Source organism: Eleginops maclovinus, chromosome 15, assembly GCF_036324505.1.
Source record: "Eleginops maclovinus isolate JMC-PN-2008 ecotype Puerto Natales chromosome 15, JC_Emac_rtc_rv5, whole genome shotgun sequence".
NCBI classification, from domain to species: Eukaryota; Metazoa; Chordata; class Actinopteri; order Perciformes; family Eleginopidae; genus Eleginops; species Eleginops maclovinus.
In genome coordinates this window covers 4,538,256-4,554,872 of record NC_086363.1, presented here as the reverse complement: position 1 = coordinate 4,554,872, position 16,617 = coordinate 4,538,256, and the positions used below count along the sequence as shown (strand labels likewise).

At 42.5% G+C, this 16,617-nt stretch overlaps 1 protein-coding gene across 1 annotated transcript in view; it reads right to left on the bottom strand.

Annotated features, from left to right (window-relative positions):
- ryr3 (ryanodine receptor 3) overlaps window positions 1–16,617 on the bottom strand; it is a 94,355-nt gene that overhangs the window by 51,739 nt on the left and 25,999 nt on the right. Inside the window, 20 exon segments of the mRNA XM_063901676.1 lie at window positions 175–380; window positions 529–673; window positions 855–1,014; window positions 1,123–1,206; window positions 1,669–1,772; window positions 3,571–3,675; window positions 4,087–4,303; window positions 4,916–5,108; window positions 6,119–6,360; window positions 6,534–6,667; window positions 7,172–7,290; window positions 7,382–7,477; window positions 9,571–9,706; window positions 10,092–10,272; window positions 10,394–10,515; window positions 11,720–11,884; window positions 13,271–13,427; window positions 14,592–14,666; window positions 15,126–15,219; window positions 15,444–15,543. Of these exon segments, the coding sequence (XP_063757746.1) occupies window positions 175–380; window positions 529–673; window positions 855–1,014; window positions 1,123–1,206; window positions 1,669–1,772; window positions 3,571–3,675; window positions 4,087–4,303; window positions 4,916–5,108; window positions 6,119–6,360; window positions 6,534–6,667; window positions 7,172–7,290; window positions 7,382–7,477; window positions 9,571–9,706; window positions 10,092–10,272; window positions 10,394–10,515; window positions 11,720–11,884; window positions 13,271–13,427; window positions 14,592–14,666; window positions 15,126–15,219; window positions 15,444–15,543 (2,835 nt within the window).

Below are 16,617 nucleotides of genomic sequence, written 5' to 3'. Positions count from 1 at the left end.
AAGCATGATTTTTACTGCACAATTACTTATTAATAAGGTCCTTTATAACTCAAATGACTTTTCACCAGGCCAATTATCTTACTAGTTGAGCCTTATTAAAGCAATGATAATGGAAAAATAATGGTTTCCATCTGAAGTTAAAAGGTATAAAATGTCCCATCAAAGCTGGTTTACCTTGTATCCATCGAACACGAAGGCCTGGTCGTCCGTCCCCAGTTCCACATCGGGCCTGCAGCCGGGTCTGGCCCAGCCGACCCTCATGTCTCCTCCACTCAGCGCCTCAAACTCAAAGTACCACTTCCCCGTCTTCAAGGAGTACGTCTGCTCCACACGGAAAAAGCGGATGGTTTCGATGTTCTGATCATCCAGCGTGTGGAGAGCTAGAGATGGGAGAGGCAGGAAAAATTGATACTTATTAGGTAACTTCCCAACTTGGGATCAATAAAGAATACAGCCACGCCTGCAGATGGTTTTATTGTAGGTTCCTCAGAAACGAATAACAATAATAATGAAAGGAACTGTTCTTACCCTCCTGGTCTGGGGGGTCGATGTCATATCCATATCCAACCATGGTCCTGATAGCCTCTCTCAGACTGTCTCTGTTAGATTTCTTAGTGCGCTCGTCCAGTAAAGCGTACGGCACCAGGCGAGGATTACGCCTGCTCTTTAAATCCTGAAACAAACCAGAAAAATATGCTAACATAAGAGAGGAATCAAGCAAGTAGTATGTAAGGACAAACAAAGAATACACATAAAAGGTTCTCCAGAAAAAGACCTGCTTTATTATTACTTTAGTTTAAAAAGACAACGGTTCTGCCTTTCCCTTTTTAAATGTAAAGATGAATGACTGTTACCTGCTGGATGCCATAGGTCCATCCTTGTTTGATTCTGTCTTTGGCCCACACATTGTGTGCATTCTCAGCCAGTTTATCAACCAGAACCTCCTGACCTGCATTCAGTTTCACGTCAGAGAGGTCCAGTGGCGCAGGCTTATATCCATTAGACATCATGTAGCTGCAGAGGAAAGACAACAAATACAAAAAGTACTTCAGCATTTCTTCTTCTTCATAAAATGTACAACTATTATCTATGTTGGTATCATATAAAGTATTGCTCACTTACTCTTTGGGAAGTTTGACTTTCTTCAGATCGTCCTCAGCGTTCACATAAGCCTGAGCAACATGGCAACCAAGAGCCAACAGGGTCCTGAGGATGAAGGAGACAATTAAAACTAAACATATATACAGACTAGTACTGATGTAAACACTCAGACCCCGCTTCACTGTTGATGCGTCCTCCTTACACCAGCAGAATCCTGAGAGATTGCTTCATCTGTACCGCTGCTCATTAGCCTTAAAGATAAATCCTTGTCGATCAATAGTTACACTATGCACAGCCGGATGTTGTTGTGAGGATAAATGGCACATATTGAGCATTTGACTCGGCTTTATTGAGCAGAAAGACATGTTTCTTACAGTGAGATGACTCAGAAGTTGGCTCTAATAAGCTTTCTTGAAGATCAATACTGGAATTCACTCAAGAGATGCAAGTCATTACAAGCACTGCTTTAATCTGGGCCTTAATCTGCACCCTAGCAGCATTCAGCGAGCAGCAGAGGCTATTCCATGAAAAAGTAATTGGATTATTTAGCAAACTGCCCGGCCTTACTTAAGTGTTTCACTAGACATCTGCACGTTGTAGTTTCTTTCAGTTTCAGGCAGCTTTCCGAAATCCACAAGGCAGGGGTGCTGTCTTTTGTTGTCATCACGGACCTGAGGAGAAAAGCCGTCATTACTGTACGTTTCATGTCACAGGGTGGAATATTTATCTCTTTTTCTTCCATTTATTAGATGAATAAGCATGGATTAGAATTCAGAAAAATAGCAAAAAATTGACCATAGCCGAATTGATTTGCAGTCAGGGTTGCAGATGCAATTTTGCTGGTTTTCCACTTGGACTAATTTCAGCCTCAGGTGTTACTTTTTTACTGAAGCAGAAATTAGCCTAAATCAGCTCAGAGAAAAGAGTCATAGTAGCAGGCTGCTCAGCTGTCCGTGATTCAGTTCACTAAGAAATGGTCTGCTGCAGACTCCTAATACTCTTCATTCTTTAGTTATTTAAAGATTTAATAAAACTGAAGTGCAACAGAGGATCGAGCGATACCAAGCACCTTTATATCAAACAATAAACAGGCATCCAACTCTGTCATCACCCTGCTTGCCAAATAGTTGCTGAGATATCACTGGCTCCAAGATGGAAGATGCCTGGAGTCAGTGCTATCTCTTTTAAAGTTCTTTGAGGCTTGTTACAGGAAAAATAAATACGGAGCATCTGTTTGGACCTAAATGTTTTCCTTAATAAACTGTAAGACCCGAGGCTGCCCCCTGAGTGGAGCCTTCTCCCAGTCTTAATTAATGTGGATGGCATGTGCTTGGAAGGTTAGACACTCATTAAATTTGTTAAACGGCCGCTGTGGCGTCGTCCTCAGAGGGAAATGATTCTCTGATGACCACCAAGAGGCAGCGCGTGAGTTCAGACTTCTAACGGCATGCAGTGAGGAGGAAGAGTGATGACGGTAAAATAGTGATACCAAGTACAATTTATAAACTATATCCGTTTCCAGTACCTGCTGGTTTTGGTCCTTCTTTAGGGTCTTTAATGATATTACAGATTCAAAAAGGGCCAGAGGTTTCTTATGTTATAGAGAGTAGCAGTTCAACCATTTCTTATCTTTTTGTTATTGGAGTAGAGCTTTTATGCTCCTCCACCAGTTGTGCAAATGTTTTTGTGTTATACATCAGGAAGCACTGATACCTTAATATTTGTGGGGACATCAAATCCAGGAAAAAAACTGGTTCAAACCAAGCAGCCCCTTTGATAGAAACCAGGTATAAAATAGCTATGATGAAGACGCTTACTTTCTGTGCTTTCTATAATCCTTCTCAAATTGAGCTTATAGCATTATTATTCCTCAAACTGAAGCAGTTTCATTGTGAGCAAATCTGAACTCTGGTCTTCTTCTTCTACATGTCAGGAGGTCTGTTCGTGTGTGTTTGTCTCCCACCCTTCCCTGATTGTCTCCCTGCAGGCGCAGTCTCTCCCTCAGGTGATATCCATCCCCTAATCAAGGCCTGCATAAAAGGCCTGAGGATGGCTGCAGTCTTGCTCTTCCTCTCTTCCTCTTCCCACCTCCAAGGGGCCCTGTCTTTGTTGTGACCAAGCTGTGGCATTTTCTTTGTGTAATCACAAGAAACTCTTTGGTTAATTGACTATAAACCTGTGTTTGCTCCTAATTGTGTTGCGGCTTTCAAGCCAGTCATAACATTCTTCACAGTAAGTACTTTCCCTTTAACTACACAATATTCCTTCTTGTTTTTCATTAAGCTGGAGCAGCAGACAGACCCAACCTGCTGTCATGTACCTCATAAGAAGGACAGAGATATTAGAGTTAATGAACCATCAACATGCACCCTACTGCAGAGGGCACAGGTAGATCTTTGTCCCCCACCCTTTCCATATATGCCCTGGGTGTTTATGTGTGTAGAATGTGATGAAGGATAGCAGCTTTACCTTGCCATAGGTCCAGCCCAGTTCGATCTTGTTCATCCCCCACAGCTCGTGGATGTTTTCTGCCAGCTTGTCCCGGACGTTGTCCAGGTGAGGGGGAAGAACAATCTGCAGCGAGAGAGGGGGAACAGATGCCATTAAGCCAACAAAGGAGAGAACGTTTTTTGTTCTCCTTACAATGCCATTTTTACATTCCTGTGGATTGTAGGAACTTCTACATTATTCTGGCTTTGTTATACAGAGGTCAAGTCTCCATTTGTGCTTCAGGGGCCTCTGCAAAACTGAATATGATATAACAGGTGTCCAACACCAAACTCAATTAATCTTGTATGAGATTCCTGAAACACCTGAAGGCTTTAAGATCAAATAAGAGGATTTTTCTTTACAAGAAATCCTTAAAAAAGCCTCGGAGAAGCAGAAGTGTAGAAAAAATGTGAGCTGTAGTTGGTAAATATTTTAAAGCTTTGAGAACAATATGTAAAGTAAAGAGGAATACGGTGATAGCGGTACAATCCTCACCTGGCTGGTTTCAACAGGAGTGGGGATGAAGGAGGCCTGAGAGAGGAACTTGGTGGTCCCCAGCAGGTCACGGACCCCGTCATGGTCCCTCTTGTAGTCCTTCACAGGCTCAACATGCATCTTCTCTTTGGGCAGCAGCGCCTCGTAGCAGGGGGAGTAACCGGCGGGCGGCAGGAACTTGAAATCTCCGTGGCGTCCACCCAACAGGAAACGGACCCTGAGAGAAGTCACATTGCAGGCTGTTATGTTCTAATATTCTCACTTTTATCACGTATCACTTTTTATCTGCATGTTTTTTGTATTTTTTTGTTTAGCATCGATTGTATTTTCTATTGCGTGAACGACTTCCAATCTCAGATCTAGGGACAGGAATAGCAGTTAAGTAGGCGCTATCAATTATCATTTGTTTATGGTACATACTTCTCCCTCAACAAATAAACATTAACACACTAATTAACTAGCTAAATAATTACAGTGATAAAGTCAATTCTCCATGGTATATAAAAATATATATCATTTAGTTGAAACCTAAATGCTAAACTCAAATTAAGTCACACATCTACACACCTGCCATTAAATAATTCTTGTTGCCACAAATTCATGTTGTACTTGGTAACAACTAGTATTAATAAGATTAGAGTTTTAAGAAGATTGCGGCTTTTAAGAAAAGTGTTCTGTCGGTAGGCCAATCCAGTAATCCTTAGTTTAAAAGTTCCTCTTGACTTTATAAAGCTTTCAAAGCTGTAATTGAATCTTGAGTATAGAAACACACCCTTCTTTTGGGATTGCTTTGTCATCTCATTACCAAATTATAAATGCGGAGCCTTACTTGACACCTGCAGAGAAGCTGACGACGGGGAAGAAGAATCCGTCGGTGTTGAAGTCCTCGAACATGCCCTGGACGGGCTGCCCGTTGATCCTGAAGGACATGCTGATAGCGCCCAAATCAAGACAGCAGCTCACCACATCGTCTGAGTTCAGCAGGTGCTGGTTAATGGAGGCCACGGCTCTTGGGATTCGGCCTAGACAACATCAGGCGAACACGGAGAGAGAGGATGGATGGATGTTACAGCAGCAAAGTCATTGCAAAAGTAGGGCAGGATGATGGGCGAGGGGGAGAGAGGTGAGCAGAGAGGGGGAGAGATGGGGATGAGTGCTTAAATGGAAAAAGTGATAGGACTTTTAGTAGATTTGGAAGGGGGTGAACTGAAATAGGTGTTATGCTTAGGGTGAGAGCAGAGAAGAGAGGATATTGAAGGGTTTGGAGCCCTGAAGCACCAGCTATTTTTTTATATATACTGGCATATCTGCGATTGGTTGCTCTTCACCTTTGCATCATGTTTACGCAAGTACAACTTAAAGATGTTAGACCTTCCATAAGGACAGCAACAGACATGCTAAGGTTGGGAGTTAAATTTTATATGACTGTAAGAGCTGTGACTTTGTCATTTACTCTGTGGAAAATGAAAGAGCAACCGAGAGAGTGGACAGCAGGCTGCTGCATTATTCACAGGAAAATCTGCCAAGGCAAAGTCCTTCCAAATCCAACAGTTATCTTTGTATCACCATGACTGCTCTTGGTATTACTTGCTGCAGTACTGCAGATTCAGTTTTTAAGATTTTAAGTTAAAACAGAAAACACATTTGCTAGTAGTTAACTTGTATATTTTCCCCTATAGGAAATACTTTTTAAAACAAAAAAAAGGCATAACTTATCATTTCAAATGATACAAGTCAATGGTTTAAGGACTAAAAGGTTTACAAAATTCCTTAAAACACTATCTTATTGTTGTGAACCGTTTTTGTAACTTTGGCAGTAAACAGTATAATCATTTAACACTACCAAGGAGGTTTGTAGGGCCTATAACTTTAAATTAAGACAGCCTATTCACACCTTGCATACTCCAAGGAGGTAAACTACAACAACTGTTTTGTCTTGGCTGCAGATGAACTGTGAGTGTTTCCCAAAATGCTTAAAATCTCAAAACTACCTAGCAGGTGTTTCTTTCAGGTCTCATATAAAGATGCCTACCTGACCAGAGATGAAGTCCATCAAAGCTGTAGGAGTACAGGTCATCCCCAGCACCGTTGCCGCCCCACCCCTCTCCTCCACCAGGGTACGGAGCGTAGCCTTTGGTGTTGGCCCAGCCCACTCTCAGTTGGGTCGGCTCTCCGGTTACAAAGTGGTCCACCTGGTCGATCACCAGCTCAAAATACCACTTCTTATACTGAGCTGAACCTTCAGCAACACCCAGGAAGATGTTCGGCCTCATACTGGAGGGATCAGAGAGGAAGATGAAGAATTACATTTATTTGAGTAGTGAATTATCACCTGGCAGAGAGACATTGACATGATAAAGCCAGCTATCATGATGCCTTCAATGGTAAGTTTGAACCCATAAATGCTAAAAGTTAAAAAGCCATTAAGAGGCTTTCTCTCTCTTCACCTCTGAACGTCATTGACGAGTCGAGTTTGAAGCAGCAGGTCTCTCTTGGGAAGCAGGTTGTCACAGATCAGATTCTGATTGGCTCTCACCGCCACCCCGTTACAAACACAGAGGGAACACAGGACATCCAGAATCTAAAGGAGGGGGAAAGTGGAGATACAACTCAGCCATTGCATTCCTCTGTTTGGTTTTATAAAAGTGCTGCACAACATCTGCAGCTTGTTTTTCAGTTTAATGAACAGTTGTTCAGTCCGATTCTCGGCAAGTTACAATGCTTGCAGCATACACATATTTTATAAAGCCCCCTCAAGTCAACATGACCATGGACTTCTACCTAACCCTCATGAATGATGACAGCTGCGGTTCGTTTACAAGGATGCCGTTTCATGCCTGGTAACATTTACAGGGTACATTTTAAGGAACTGTGACACATAAACACTGCGCGTAAAACATGGTCAGAATGTCAATAACACAACAATGCTGTCAGATAGCATTCTTCACGCCAAAGAGTCCTTTCTTTGTGAGTTGTAGTCAGCTTAACTTTTGGTGGTGAGGTGATTTATGTTTCTGGCATGTTATGAGGTTGACCGCCTCATTGTCAGGCTCATGGCTATTGGGTGTTGTTTGTTTCCACGTACCTTGTGGTTGCGTCCATTCTTGTAGAGCAGAGAGATGATGGATTTAATGTGCCCTTTCTGAATGATGTTCAGAGCCTCCGGACTTTCCACCAGGATACAGTGGAGGACTTCCAGGATCCCTGAGAGGTCAGACAGAACATTGGTCATTATCAGAGCAAATATTAATTATATTGACCACATCTTAGCATCAGTATAATGCTATAAGTTTACCTGATGAGGACTCCAGTCTCTCCAGTTTGCTGACCAACCAGTCCAAGTTGCGGGAAAACTGGGTGCAGTTGTTCCTGTTCCCACGGATCAGAGCGGCTAAACAAAGAAACATTTACAGAAGGTTTAATAAAAGTACATAAGGTTTGGTAAAGACCTGAATCCAGGATCTCTGAGCAGCTGACAAAAGATGTCATGTCTTCTAATAATAAATTGTCACAAGGTGTTAATAATTCATGAAATCTGACAAAACTGACAACTTCCTAATACAAAATACATGGGATATTTTTTGAAGTGAAGTAATGCATTCTTTTCTCTGCAATAAGGTTGAGGTGTATTCCCTTGTGCCCTTTCCCTGCCATCGAGGTAACATGAAGGAGTCTCCTTATTACTTTACGGTCTCATTCTTCAGCATTAGGATTCAGGGACACTGGATGGATAATGCCTCTGAAACTGTTTTACAGCACTTTGTGCCAAAGGAATACTGATGGGCGTCTAATCTCTTATAATTCTGCCTTTTCAGGAAAGCTATTGTTCACATGGATAGCACCACACCATGAGGCAAGGGAAGGGAAGTTCACTGTGATTATGTGATTGTGAAATTAAAGAAGAGAGGAGGAGAACCTGAGGCTACACAGAGCACACACTTTAAATAATGGTTACATTTGCATACACTATATAAAGGGATACAGAATGCCACCAGTAAATTAACATTAAAGAAGTAGGATACTTTAGTAGTACTAAACTTGGACACATTTCAATGAGGAGCAACACAATAGTGCTCTGAATCCAGGATAAACAGTCTCATCTCATTAAGATCTTTTGTCACGCTTTGCACACGGAATAAGCTGATGAAACATCCTCGATGATGTGCAGGGGTCTTTGACAAAGAGATATAATATTTTCAAAAAGCCCATTATCTGTTTTTCTTTAGCTACACAATGTGTTTTAAAGCATATTAGTATCTTAACGCCTGAAAATCTTCTATCCTCAATCAGACATCGCCTGACCTTGCTGCAGTGACGTACAGTTCCTATAAAACCCTCTCATAATGCACAATGAGATATAGAGGTTAGTACATGTAGAAGCACAGAGTACTTTACAGGGTACTTTGCAAGGACAAATATAGTAACAGCTCACTCTGCTGACTGCTCATCAAGCACCAAAGGTGGTGAGGTTTTATGAAGACCATAATGTACTTTTTTTATTGGTTTACCTGAAGCAGACACAATCTCATTCATAAGACATGGCAAAAATGGGTGAAATTGTAAGGACTTGTGTTCGATGGAATATTGCGAAAAAAACATGGCAGCACTGGAGCCAAAGAGAGCAAAACATGATTTATTTGTCTCCGTTTGTCGGTCGTATTCACTGTTGTTAGGCAGAGTGGCAGCAAATACGAGTGGAGTTATTTACCAACTATAAACTGCATTAAAAACTATGTGGGTATTCCTTTAAAACAGAGTTGCAGAGTTATAAAGGTCAGGAAAAACATAATTCATCATGCAAAACCTGTCTCACCAGACTGCCTTCGCACCCTTGGGGGTGACCCCTCTGCAGGAAGGGGCTGGAGAGCACTCCGGAGTGTATTTGTGGGTTTTTTAGCGTGTGTGTTTACTGTGTGTGCATGCGGGAGAACATGCTGGGGAGGTGATGAATATAAGGGCAGTCAAGGTGAGCCGAGGGGAAGCTGTTGATGGGAAGGCTCCAATGACAGCATGACAAACAAAAAAGTTTTCAAAATAAAACTTTCTCAGGGTCACAGCTTTAGCATTCATGACTCAACCAGGGGATAATGCCAGCCCCTCTGAAGGCTGGCGTTTTGTTAATGATGCCATCATTTCTTCAAATATGCAGCTCAGTGCTTCATAATGCACCCCCACACTGATCTCAGAACAATGTGACCTAAATGAAAAGCAGTATAAATGATCAAAGAGGTATACAAGAAGCATTCTTCCTTTGCTTTCCTCTCCATTTTTGTCCCAAATTGTTACACATGAACGTCAGCAGTGAACTACAGATGTGGCATGGGCGAACAGAAAGGCAAACATATGCAAGGTATGAAGTGTGAAGGAGAAGGGGAGGATTCGGTGAAGACACGGAGGGAAGATTAATACTGCATTCCTGCCCACGGTCGTCAGCTGTCAGAAGATGTGGATATTTCATGAGATTGATCGCTCAGGCGCGCTTACCCAGGAGTTCATAGAGGAGGTTGAGAATGTCCTTCCACGCTGTGCCGGCCACCTCCCCTGCCGCCTCTGCAAAGTGGGCAGCGCTGTTGTACAGGTTCATCCGGTCAATGCATTTGGACAGGAGGGTCAGCATGCCCTAAAAAAGAAAATCCAGGAATGACAGCATGAAGGATTTTTGATTCACCTAATCACACACGCAGTATTTTCCTTTTTTGTAAGATGCAGAAGACTTTTCTCAAACTTGACTCACTCGGGGTAAACTGAATTTTTAATGGAGGGGAAAAAACTGTGAATTATTTCCATTCAAAATAGATTTTGGGATACACTTTTTGGGTGTTGAGGGTCTTGAGAATCGCTGACTTGACCTTTAAAATTGGGAACTATGTCCAATAAAAATGTGTTCTCTTAAATGTCATCTTGCCATCAAGTTCGTAAAATATGTATCATTTGGTTTGTCACTAACAGCACTTCGTTAGAGCTTCTTCTTAAGAAGTCGACGTCTCTTCATTGTCCACCCTCACCTCATCTTTGAAGAGGTCTTGGCGTTTGATGAGTGACCGGAGGAGACACTGCTTCTCCTCGTGCTCCAGCTCTGAATCGGGCTGTTTGAAGTACTCAATCAGGTCGTTCAGCGTCTGCAGCACCTCTTCAACATATCCGGCCACCGCCATGGAATCGCCCTCCGCAATGCTGTCCAAAGCCCTGGGGAGAAACACAGGATCGACAGAGAACAAGAAATTAATCCAGCAAGGAGGAACAATGTGTGCCTGTCTTTCGTCGTGTTGTGGGACAGAGATGAGAGGGTGTGTGATGAAGCCTTTACTTGATGAAGTTGGTGAAGAGGAATGTGCTGTTGCGGATGATGCGAGCAGCACGAGACTCCTCATGCTGACAGCGCTGCAGGATGAGCCCGTCGTCCATGTGGCCCTCAGAGTGCAGGCAGGCCTAGACAAACACAAACAGACACATAAGCATTTTCTCCTTACAAGAGGACCAACACATTTATCAAGCATAATTAAGAAGAGGGGTTCGGTTTGGGGGTCTTAGTGTAGACTGACCATCACCTCTACAGATCAGGTGCATTGGTCTCCTGCCAAAGCTGCAGGGACTGCCTGGCGCCAGCATGAGGTGTCGTTTGAACTCCCAGGAGGCGCTGCCACCAATGAGCGGCGTTCATGTGCCTCTCTAATCCCCCCCAGGTCTCGTCCAAAAGCAACAGTTACATCAGCGCGGCACATTATCACTTTTAAACGGGTTGCACATCATGGGTGTCAGGGAAGAGGGTTGTGTCAAGAGTATCCAGGGCAGACAATTACTTTAAATAGTAGTAAAGTAAATATTTGCCCGTGTGTTTAAATAGGCTACAACCCAGCGGTTTGATAAGGTGTGATTTGCTACTGTGCACATGGAGCCCTGAGGTGCTGCAGGCGAGCTATGGCAGGCATTCAGGATCTTACAGTAAACACATAGGTAGACGGACCCCAAATACCATATACGCAGTTATTTGTATCGCTATGCAACAGTGCAATAATTAGTTTATAATTATGCACCTGCCACTTTCACCCTATAGGTATATTGAGCCTGCAATATGTTTCTATACCGCTATTAAACTAGTATTTACCGATATTTATCACTACACTACAAACTGATTTACGCCAAATGAAAGTAGCATCATTTACATAATGACTAATCTAAACCCTGAAATGTTTAACTTATCCTGTCAGTTTTGGTTCAAAAGTTGAAAAAATGAAATCCTGACACTAGACAGTGCTTTAGTTTTCATCAATAAACAATCCCACTAAAAGTCAATGTAGCGTTCCTGTGGAGTTATAGCCCAACCCCTGTTTGCGCTGTTGGTTATTCACCGACTATGACCAGTGAATGTAGATAACTGCACAACAAAGGGAGCAGATTGATAATAAATATTAAAATGATCAACCGTTAAACAGCAAACTATATGAGCAGGAAAAAAAGACTTCTACCGGGAACTGCTTTCATCTCCACACATACACATCTTTATATATTACCTGTCCTACACTTAAAATAGCTTTGCTTATGATGGTTGAATGGAAAGTATTTTTCATGTGTTTGGGAATAATTCAGTAATGTAGAATATCTGCGCTGTGTACTGTAATGTTTTCCTGTTTACCCTTCTTTTAAGCGGTCCCAGGCGAGATGATTTGGCGTCAGGCGCTAGGTAGGACAGCCACAGTCCCGTCGCCACGTGCATGACGAAGCAGACGGAGTCTCCATACTTGATCTCCGGCACTCCCATGCCATCGATGTCCCTCTTTGGGCCCACCTCGCCTTTTTCCTGTACACATTAACAAATACACGCACATAACACACAGGCATGTAAATATGACAAATTGCGATGTATTGTGATTAGAGGGTAATGACAGAGGCAGGCTGAGAGAGAGAGAGAGAGAGAGAGAGAGAGCATTCGTGGGCCTGCCAGCAGATTGCTGCGGCATCATTAGCTCTGCCACATTTCCGCTCAACAGAGATGGAGCGATGTGGCCGATTGAAGTCGACAGCAAGTAGCGGGGAACATATTAATGCCAGTGTTCAACATGGCAGAGCATTGACCTTTTTAGGAAGTACGGAGAGTGAAAGGTATAACAAGTTGAGAAATAAGAATTAGTTTCTATCCATATATATTTTTCAAAGGGGCATGAATCCTCCTTATTCCCAAACTACCTGCAGGAAAGAGTCATTACTGAGGGCAATCACAGGAAAATGAAAGCCTCCGAAGTGGACAGCACTCGGGAGGATTCCATATTGGACCTATTGCAGATGAGAGGATGTCTGCAGGGACACAATGGTCCTCTGTGAAGGTGACTCATGGCATTGAGCTATTTATTTGGCTGTCGCCCTTTCTACACAGGCTAATAAGGGAGGATCCACACATGAAATCATTAGTCTATTGTATTAGGATCTACAGAATGCACAGTTTACATTATTGCATATTAAGCTTTAAAACAAGATAAGGGATCGAAATCACTTGACCGAATTGGGGCAGGCACAAATAAAAACAGTAAATGAGGTTGCTTCTAAATGTATACAGAACAAATACCACCTCACTAAAACACACATTTTCTATTTGAATGAGCCATGTGCTTCCTTTCACACGTGTTCAGTTTTTTTAGTCAGAGAGACTCTATTTTTGGAACACATGCTATTAAAAGAAGCGAAATGCAAATCCCTCAAAACAGAGAGTGCAATAAATAGCTAATTGAGATTAACTAACGAGGAAAAGCAAATCAAAGAATGTAAAGTATGTATTTTGAAATCCCCTAATGCATAACAGAGAATCTTATAGCTAGAGTAGGGAGGATAGATTCCCCTTAGCTCCCTAATTGAAAATAGCTGCATCCCAGCCAGTTGCTTTTAGGTCAGTCAACACCTTGAATGTTTGCGCCAACATCTACAGTGCCGTCTACTCAGCAGCTGTGAAAAGGTCAATTTACTGTGGCCATGAGCTCATTAAGAGCTTACGGACCCGTCTCGGGAGCCTTTGATGAAGCAGACAGAGGAAGGGATATTTTGAGTCCTCTTTTTAATGAGGCTAGTTGACAAAAAACCTTTATTTACATCAACGACATCGCAGCTCTCAGATGGTGTAGCTGCGAGTCTCAAAAGGGACATCAGAGCTACTTGTGATAAGAGAATGATTAGTTATGTTTATATGAGCACTGACCTTGGAGGTCCTGAAGCAGAAGGAAGTGGCCATGGTGTCGGACTTCTCCCTGTCCTGCAGGACCAGTCCGCGGTCCTCGGTCATGGCCAGGTAATGACCGGTAGCGAGGTGGCGGAGCCTGAAGGCCTGACCGACGCGGATGTGGCTACCGCTCCAGCTAAACACAGAGAACAGGGGTTAGAAACTTTGGATACAACACTGTGTATTCTGTAGCTTTCACAGGTCAATGTGTCCCATTCAAAGCTGGTGTTTCTGCACAGTTGCAGATTAGGATAAGGCTATAATAATATTATTGGGACTATTGTATCATTTCTTATTTGTAGAATGATATTCCAGAGACAGGTGTGTCTGACCCAAACTATTCCAAGAACTCCAGAGGCAGAGGTAAGGTCAAAAAGTCAAAAACTATTGAATAACATTTACCTATAATCATGTAGACATGAAATCTACTGCTTTAATCCACAACCGTTGCCATTGGGGCCTTTCAAAAACATTTTCACTGCTGATGAGTTCAATTAATGGCTGGTTATGAAGTAGCAATTTAAGTTTTCCATCTTAGCTTGATGAACTTCCAAAGACCGTAATCCTGACTTTGTGAATTAATGATAAAGACACCCCTGACATGTTTTTATTTACAGGATTTACTTATTTTCTATAGCCTACACTGTGCAGTTTCACCCTTCATGAAGATTAAATCACCCAATTTGAATGTTTTGCAAACTTTCTAAAACCAATCTGCAAGTGGAATGAACATGTCAACTTTATAAATAGACAAAGTTTATGTTTTTTTTTTACTGCCAGTCAAGCTAAAACCTTCTCTATATGGTTAGTGGAAGTGTAGCAAACACTGATAAGAATTCCTCAACAGAACATGTGCCCTAATAGATGCACCTGCACCGTTTCAAAGTGAACACACTCTGACAGGCGGTCCTAGTGAGAGCTGGCAGGAGATGTGACTGGAGGGAAAACAGCGTGGGTGGCCAGTTACAGAAAGGGAGGAGAGGAGGAAGAGGAGTATATTGAAAGGGATGGCAAACAGAGCCGCACCTTCTGAAGGGATTTGCCAACTAATTAGTAGTGACAGTTCAAAGTAGAGGGAGGGGGATTTATTTATACCCCACAGAAGAGAAGCTGTGACATTTGCACATAAAGCACTGATTCTATTTATTCTTCATGAAGGGATCACATCAGATGAGACAACTCCTCCATGCATTTCTGAGAGGAATATTTTTTCTCAGTTCCTCTTCTTCACTGTGTGTGTGTGTGTGTGTGTGTGTGTGTGTGTGTGTGTGTGTGTGTGTGTGTTTGGGTCTGATTTTACCTGATCCTGAGAGGCTCCAGTCTCCAAAGAGAGCGAGCCCTTGACGCTCCCTTCCCCGCTTCATAGTTGACTATCCTGAGAGCACAAAGACATGAGAAGGAGCTTCTATTATTTATCAGGTTTTCAAGGCACACAGGGAATGAAATGTTGGGAGGACTCCCGGCTACTGCTCCACACAGGTACTATAGCAGTGATGTTGATTAAGTGTCACTGCTCAAACATTGGGAAAAAGAAATTCCACGTGACATTGTGTCCTACATAAGCTGAAGTTGTCAAAAGATACAAAGACATTATCCTCCTTTTTTGTCATACTGATTCTGAAGGAAACGCAAAGAGGTCAGCTGTGAAACAACATCCGTCAAGATGGTAGAAAATCAAGGATATTAAAGTGCTTTTGGTTCAGGAATGACCCGTTTCTGCTCACTATGCTCGATTCTTTTTCAATTGTTAGTTTTAAATGTTTGGTGATATCGACTACCTGGACTTGTGGATTGACCTAATTGAGTTGAATTAGTGAGCCTAATATCTACTAACCTCTGCTCCTCCCCGCTCTTGTTTGCTCCAGGGATGGACAAACTCTCATCATGCCCGTGACACAGACGCATCACATGTCCACCAGTCAAATAACCTAATATCAACAACAAAAACAACATCGTAATACAAAACAGTCGATATGTTCCTCTTTGATCATTCAGTTTCTTGACTATGTCTGTGTGGGGTTTTCCTTATTGCTTACGGGCTCAACATATCCAGACATTTAATAGACACATACAAGTCACAATCCAAAAAACATATTAAAGCTGTATTTGTCTTATGCTGATACTGCTAATGCTGCTGGGGTCGTGAACTTGCCTACAGCCACGTTGCCTGACGAGCAGGTGGGCTGGATGTTCCACAGGGTCTGCATGAAGGACGCATCCACCTGGGCGTGTCCGTTGGCGTTAGAGAGGTGCTGTAAGACAGAAGCATGTCATTCAGGAGTGGAGAGTGCTGGTACAGAAGTTGTGTAAGCAGGAGGGAAACATTGACACACAGTGAGATTCAGCTTTACTGCACAAAGCAGGGAGATGTCCCAGTGCGGGGATTTGAAAAAAAGATTACAACTGCTCTCTGTAGAAGCCAAACAGTGTGAAATGCTGTGGGCTAAAATCACTGCTGCATCAGTGTTCCTCTACAAAGCAATGTTCAGATAATACTCTGCAACTCCTTCCAGCAGAAACACTTGGAGCCGCTCCCATTTCGCCAGGATTCAGAGGTGAGTGACAGCTCAATAAGATCCTTCAGATTTATCCTCACTCATGTCAGAATTCGGAGAAAAAGGTCAGAGTTTTACGATTTTGAGAAAAAAGTCAGAATTTTGAGAAAAAAAGTCATAACAACTTTAAAATGTAAGAGACATTCGAAAAAAAATGTTAGAATTTAGAGATTTGGAGAAAAAAGTCAGTATTTTTATGTTTTTAGAAAAGTGTTGAAGTGCTGATTAGCAAAAACCTATAAATGTCTTACATCACATTTCATTTCGCTGAAAATGATTCCATCTCTTTTAAACTGTATTCCATTTATTTCAGTGCAGCCCTCAGTGCACAGACAGGCAGAGTAATAAAGGTTGTGTCCCAACCAAGACTATTAACAGTGATGGAGCACTGATTACTTTTGCCTGAATTTCTGATGTGTCCAATTCTTCAAAATCTGAGCTTCTGTGGGCAGGAACAGGTGTAGAGTTCCCATCGGGGGAGATAAAAGTCTGGCGCTTTGCCAGTTTTGCTTTAATTGGACATTTTCCTCCATGAAGGGCCAGCGCTGCTCACTCTCCTATGCATGGCACGTCGCTGTCCCTCCTTCTTACTATTTCCCTCTCTGCCTCTGCCTCTCCTCTCTCTTAAGCAAGTAAGTTAATTGAGGTCGGGTTTGTAGCGCTGCATGAGGGAGACAGCATTAAATCTCAGCACATCAGTCAGATGGGTGCATTTCCTAAAATAAAGTTTTCTATTTTTCTAAAGAAGTTGCACAGGATCGCTGTACAGGT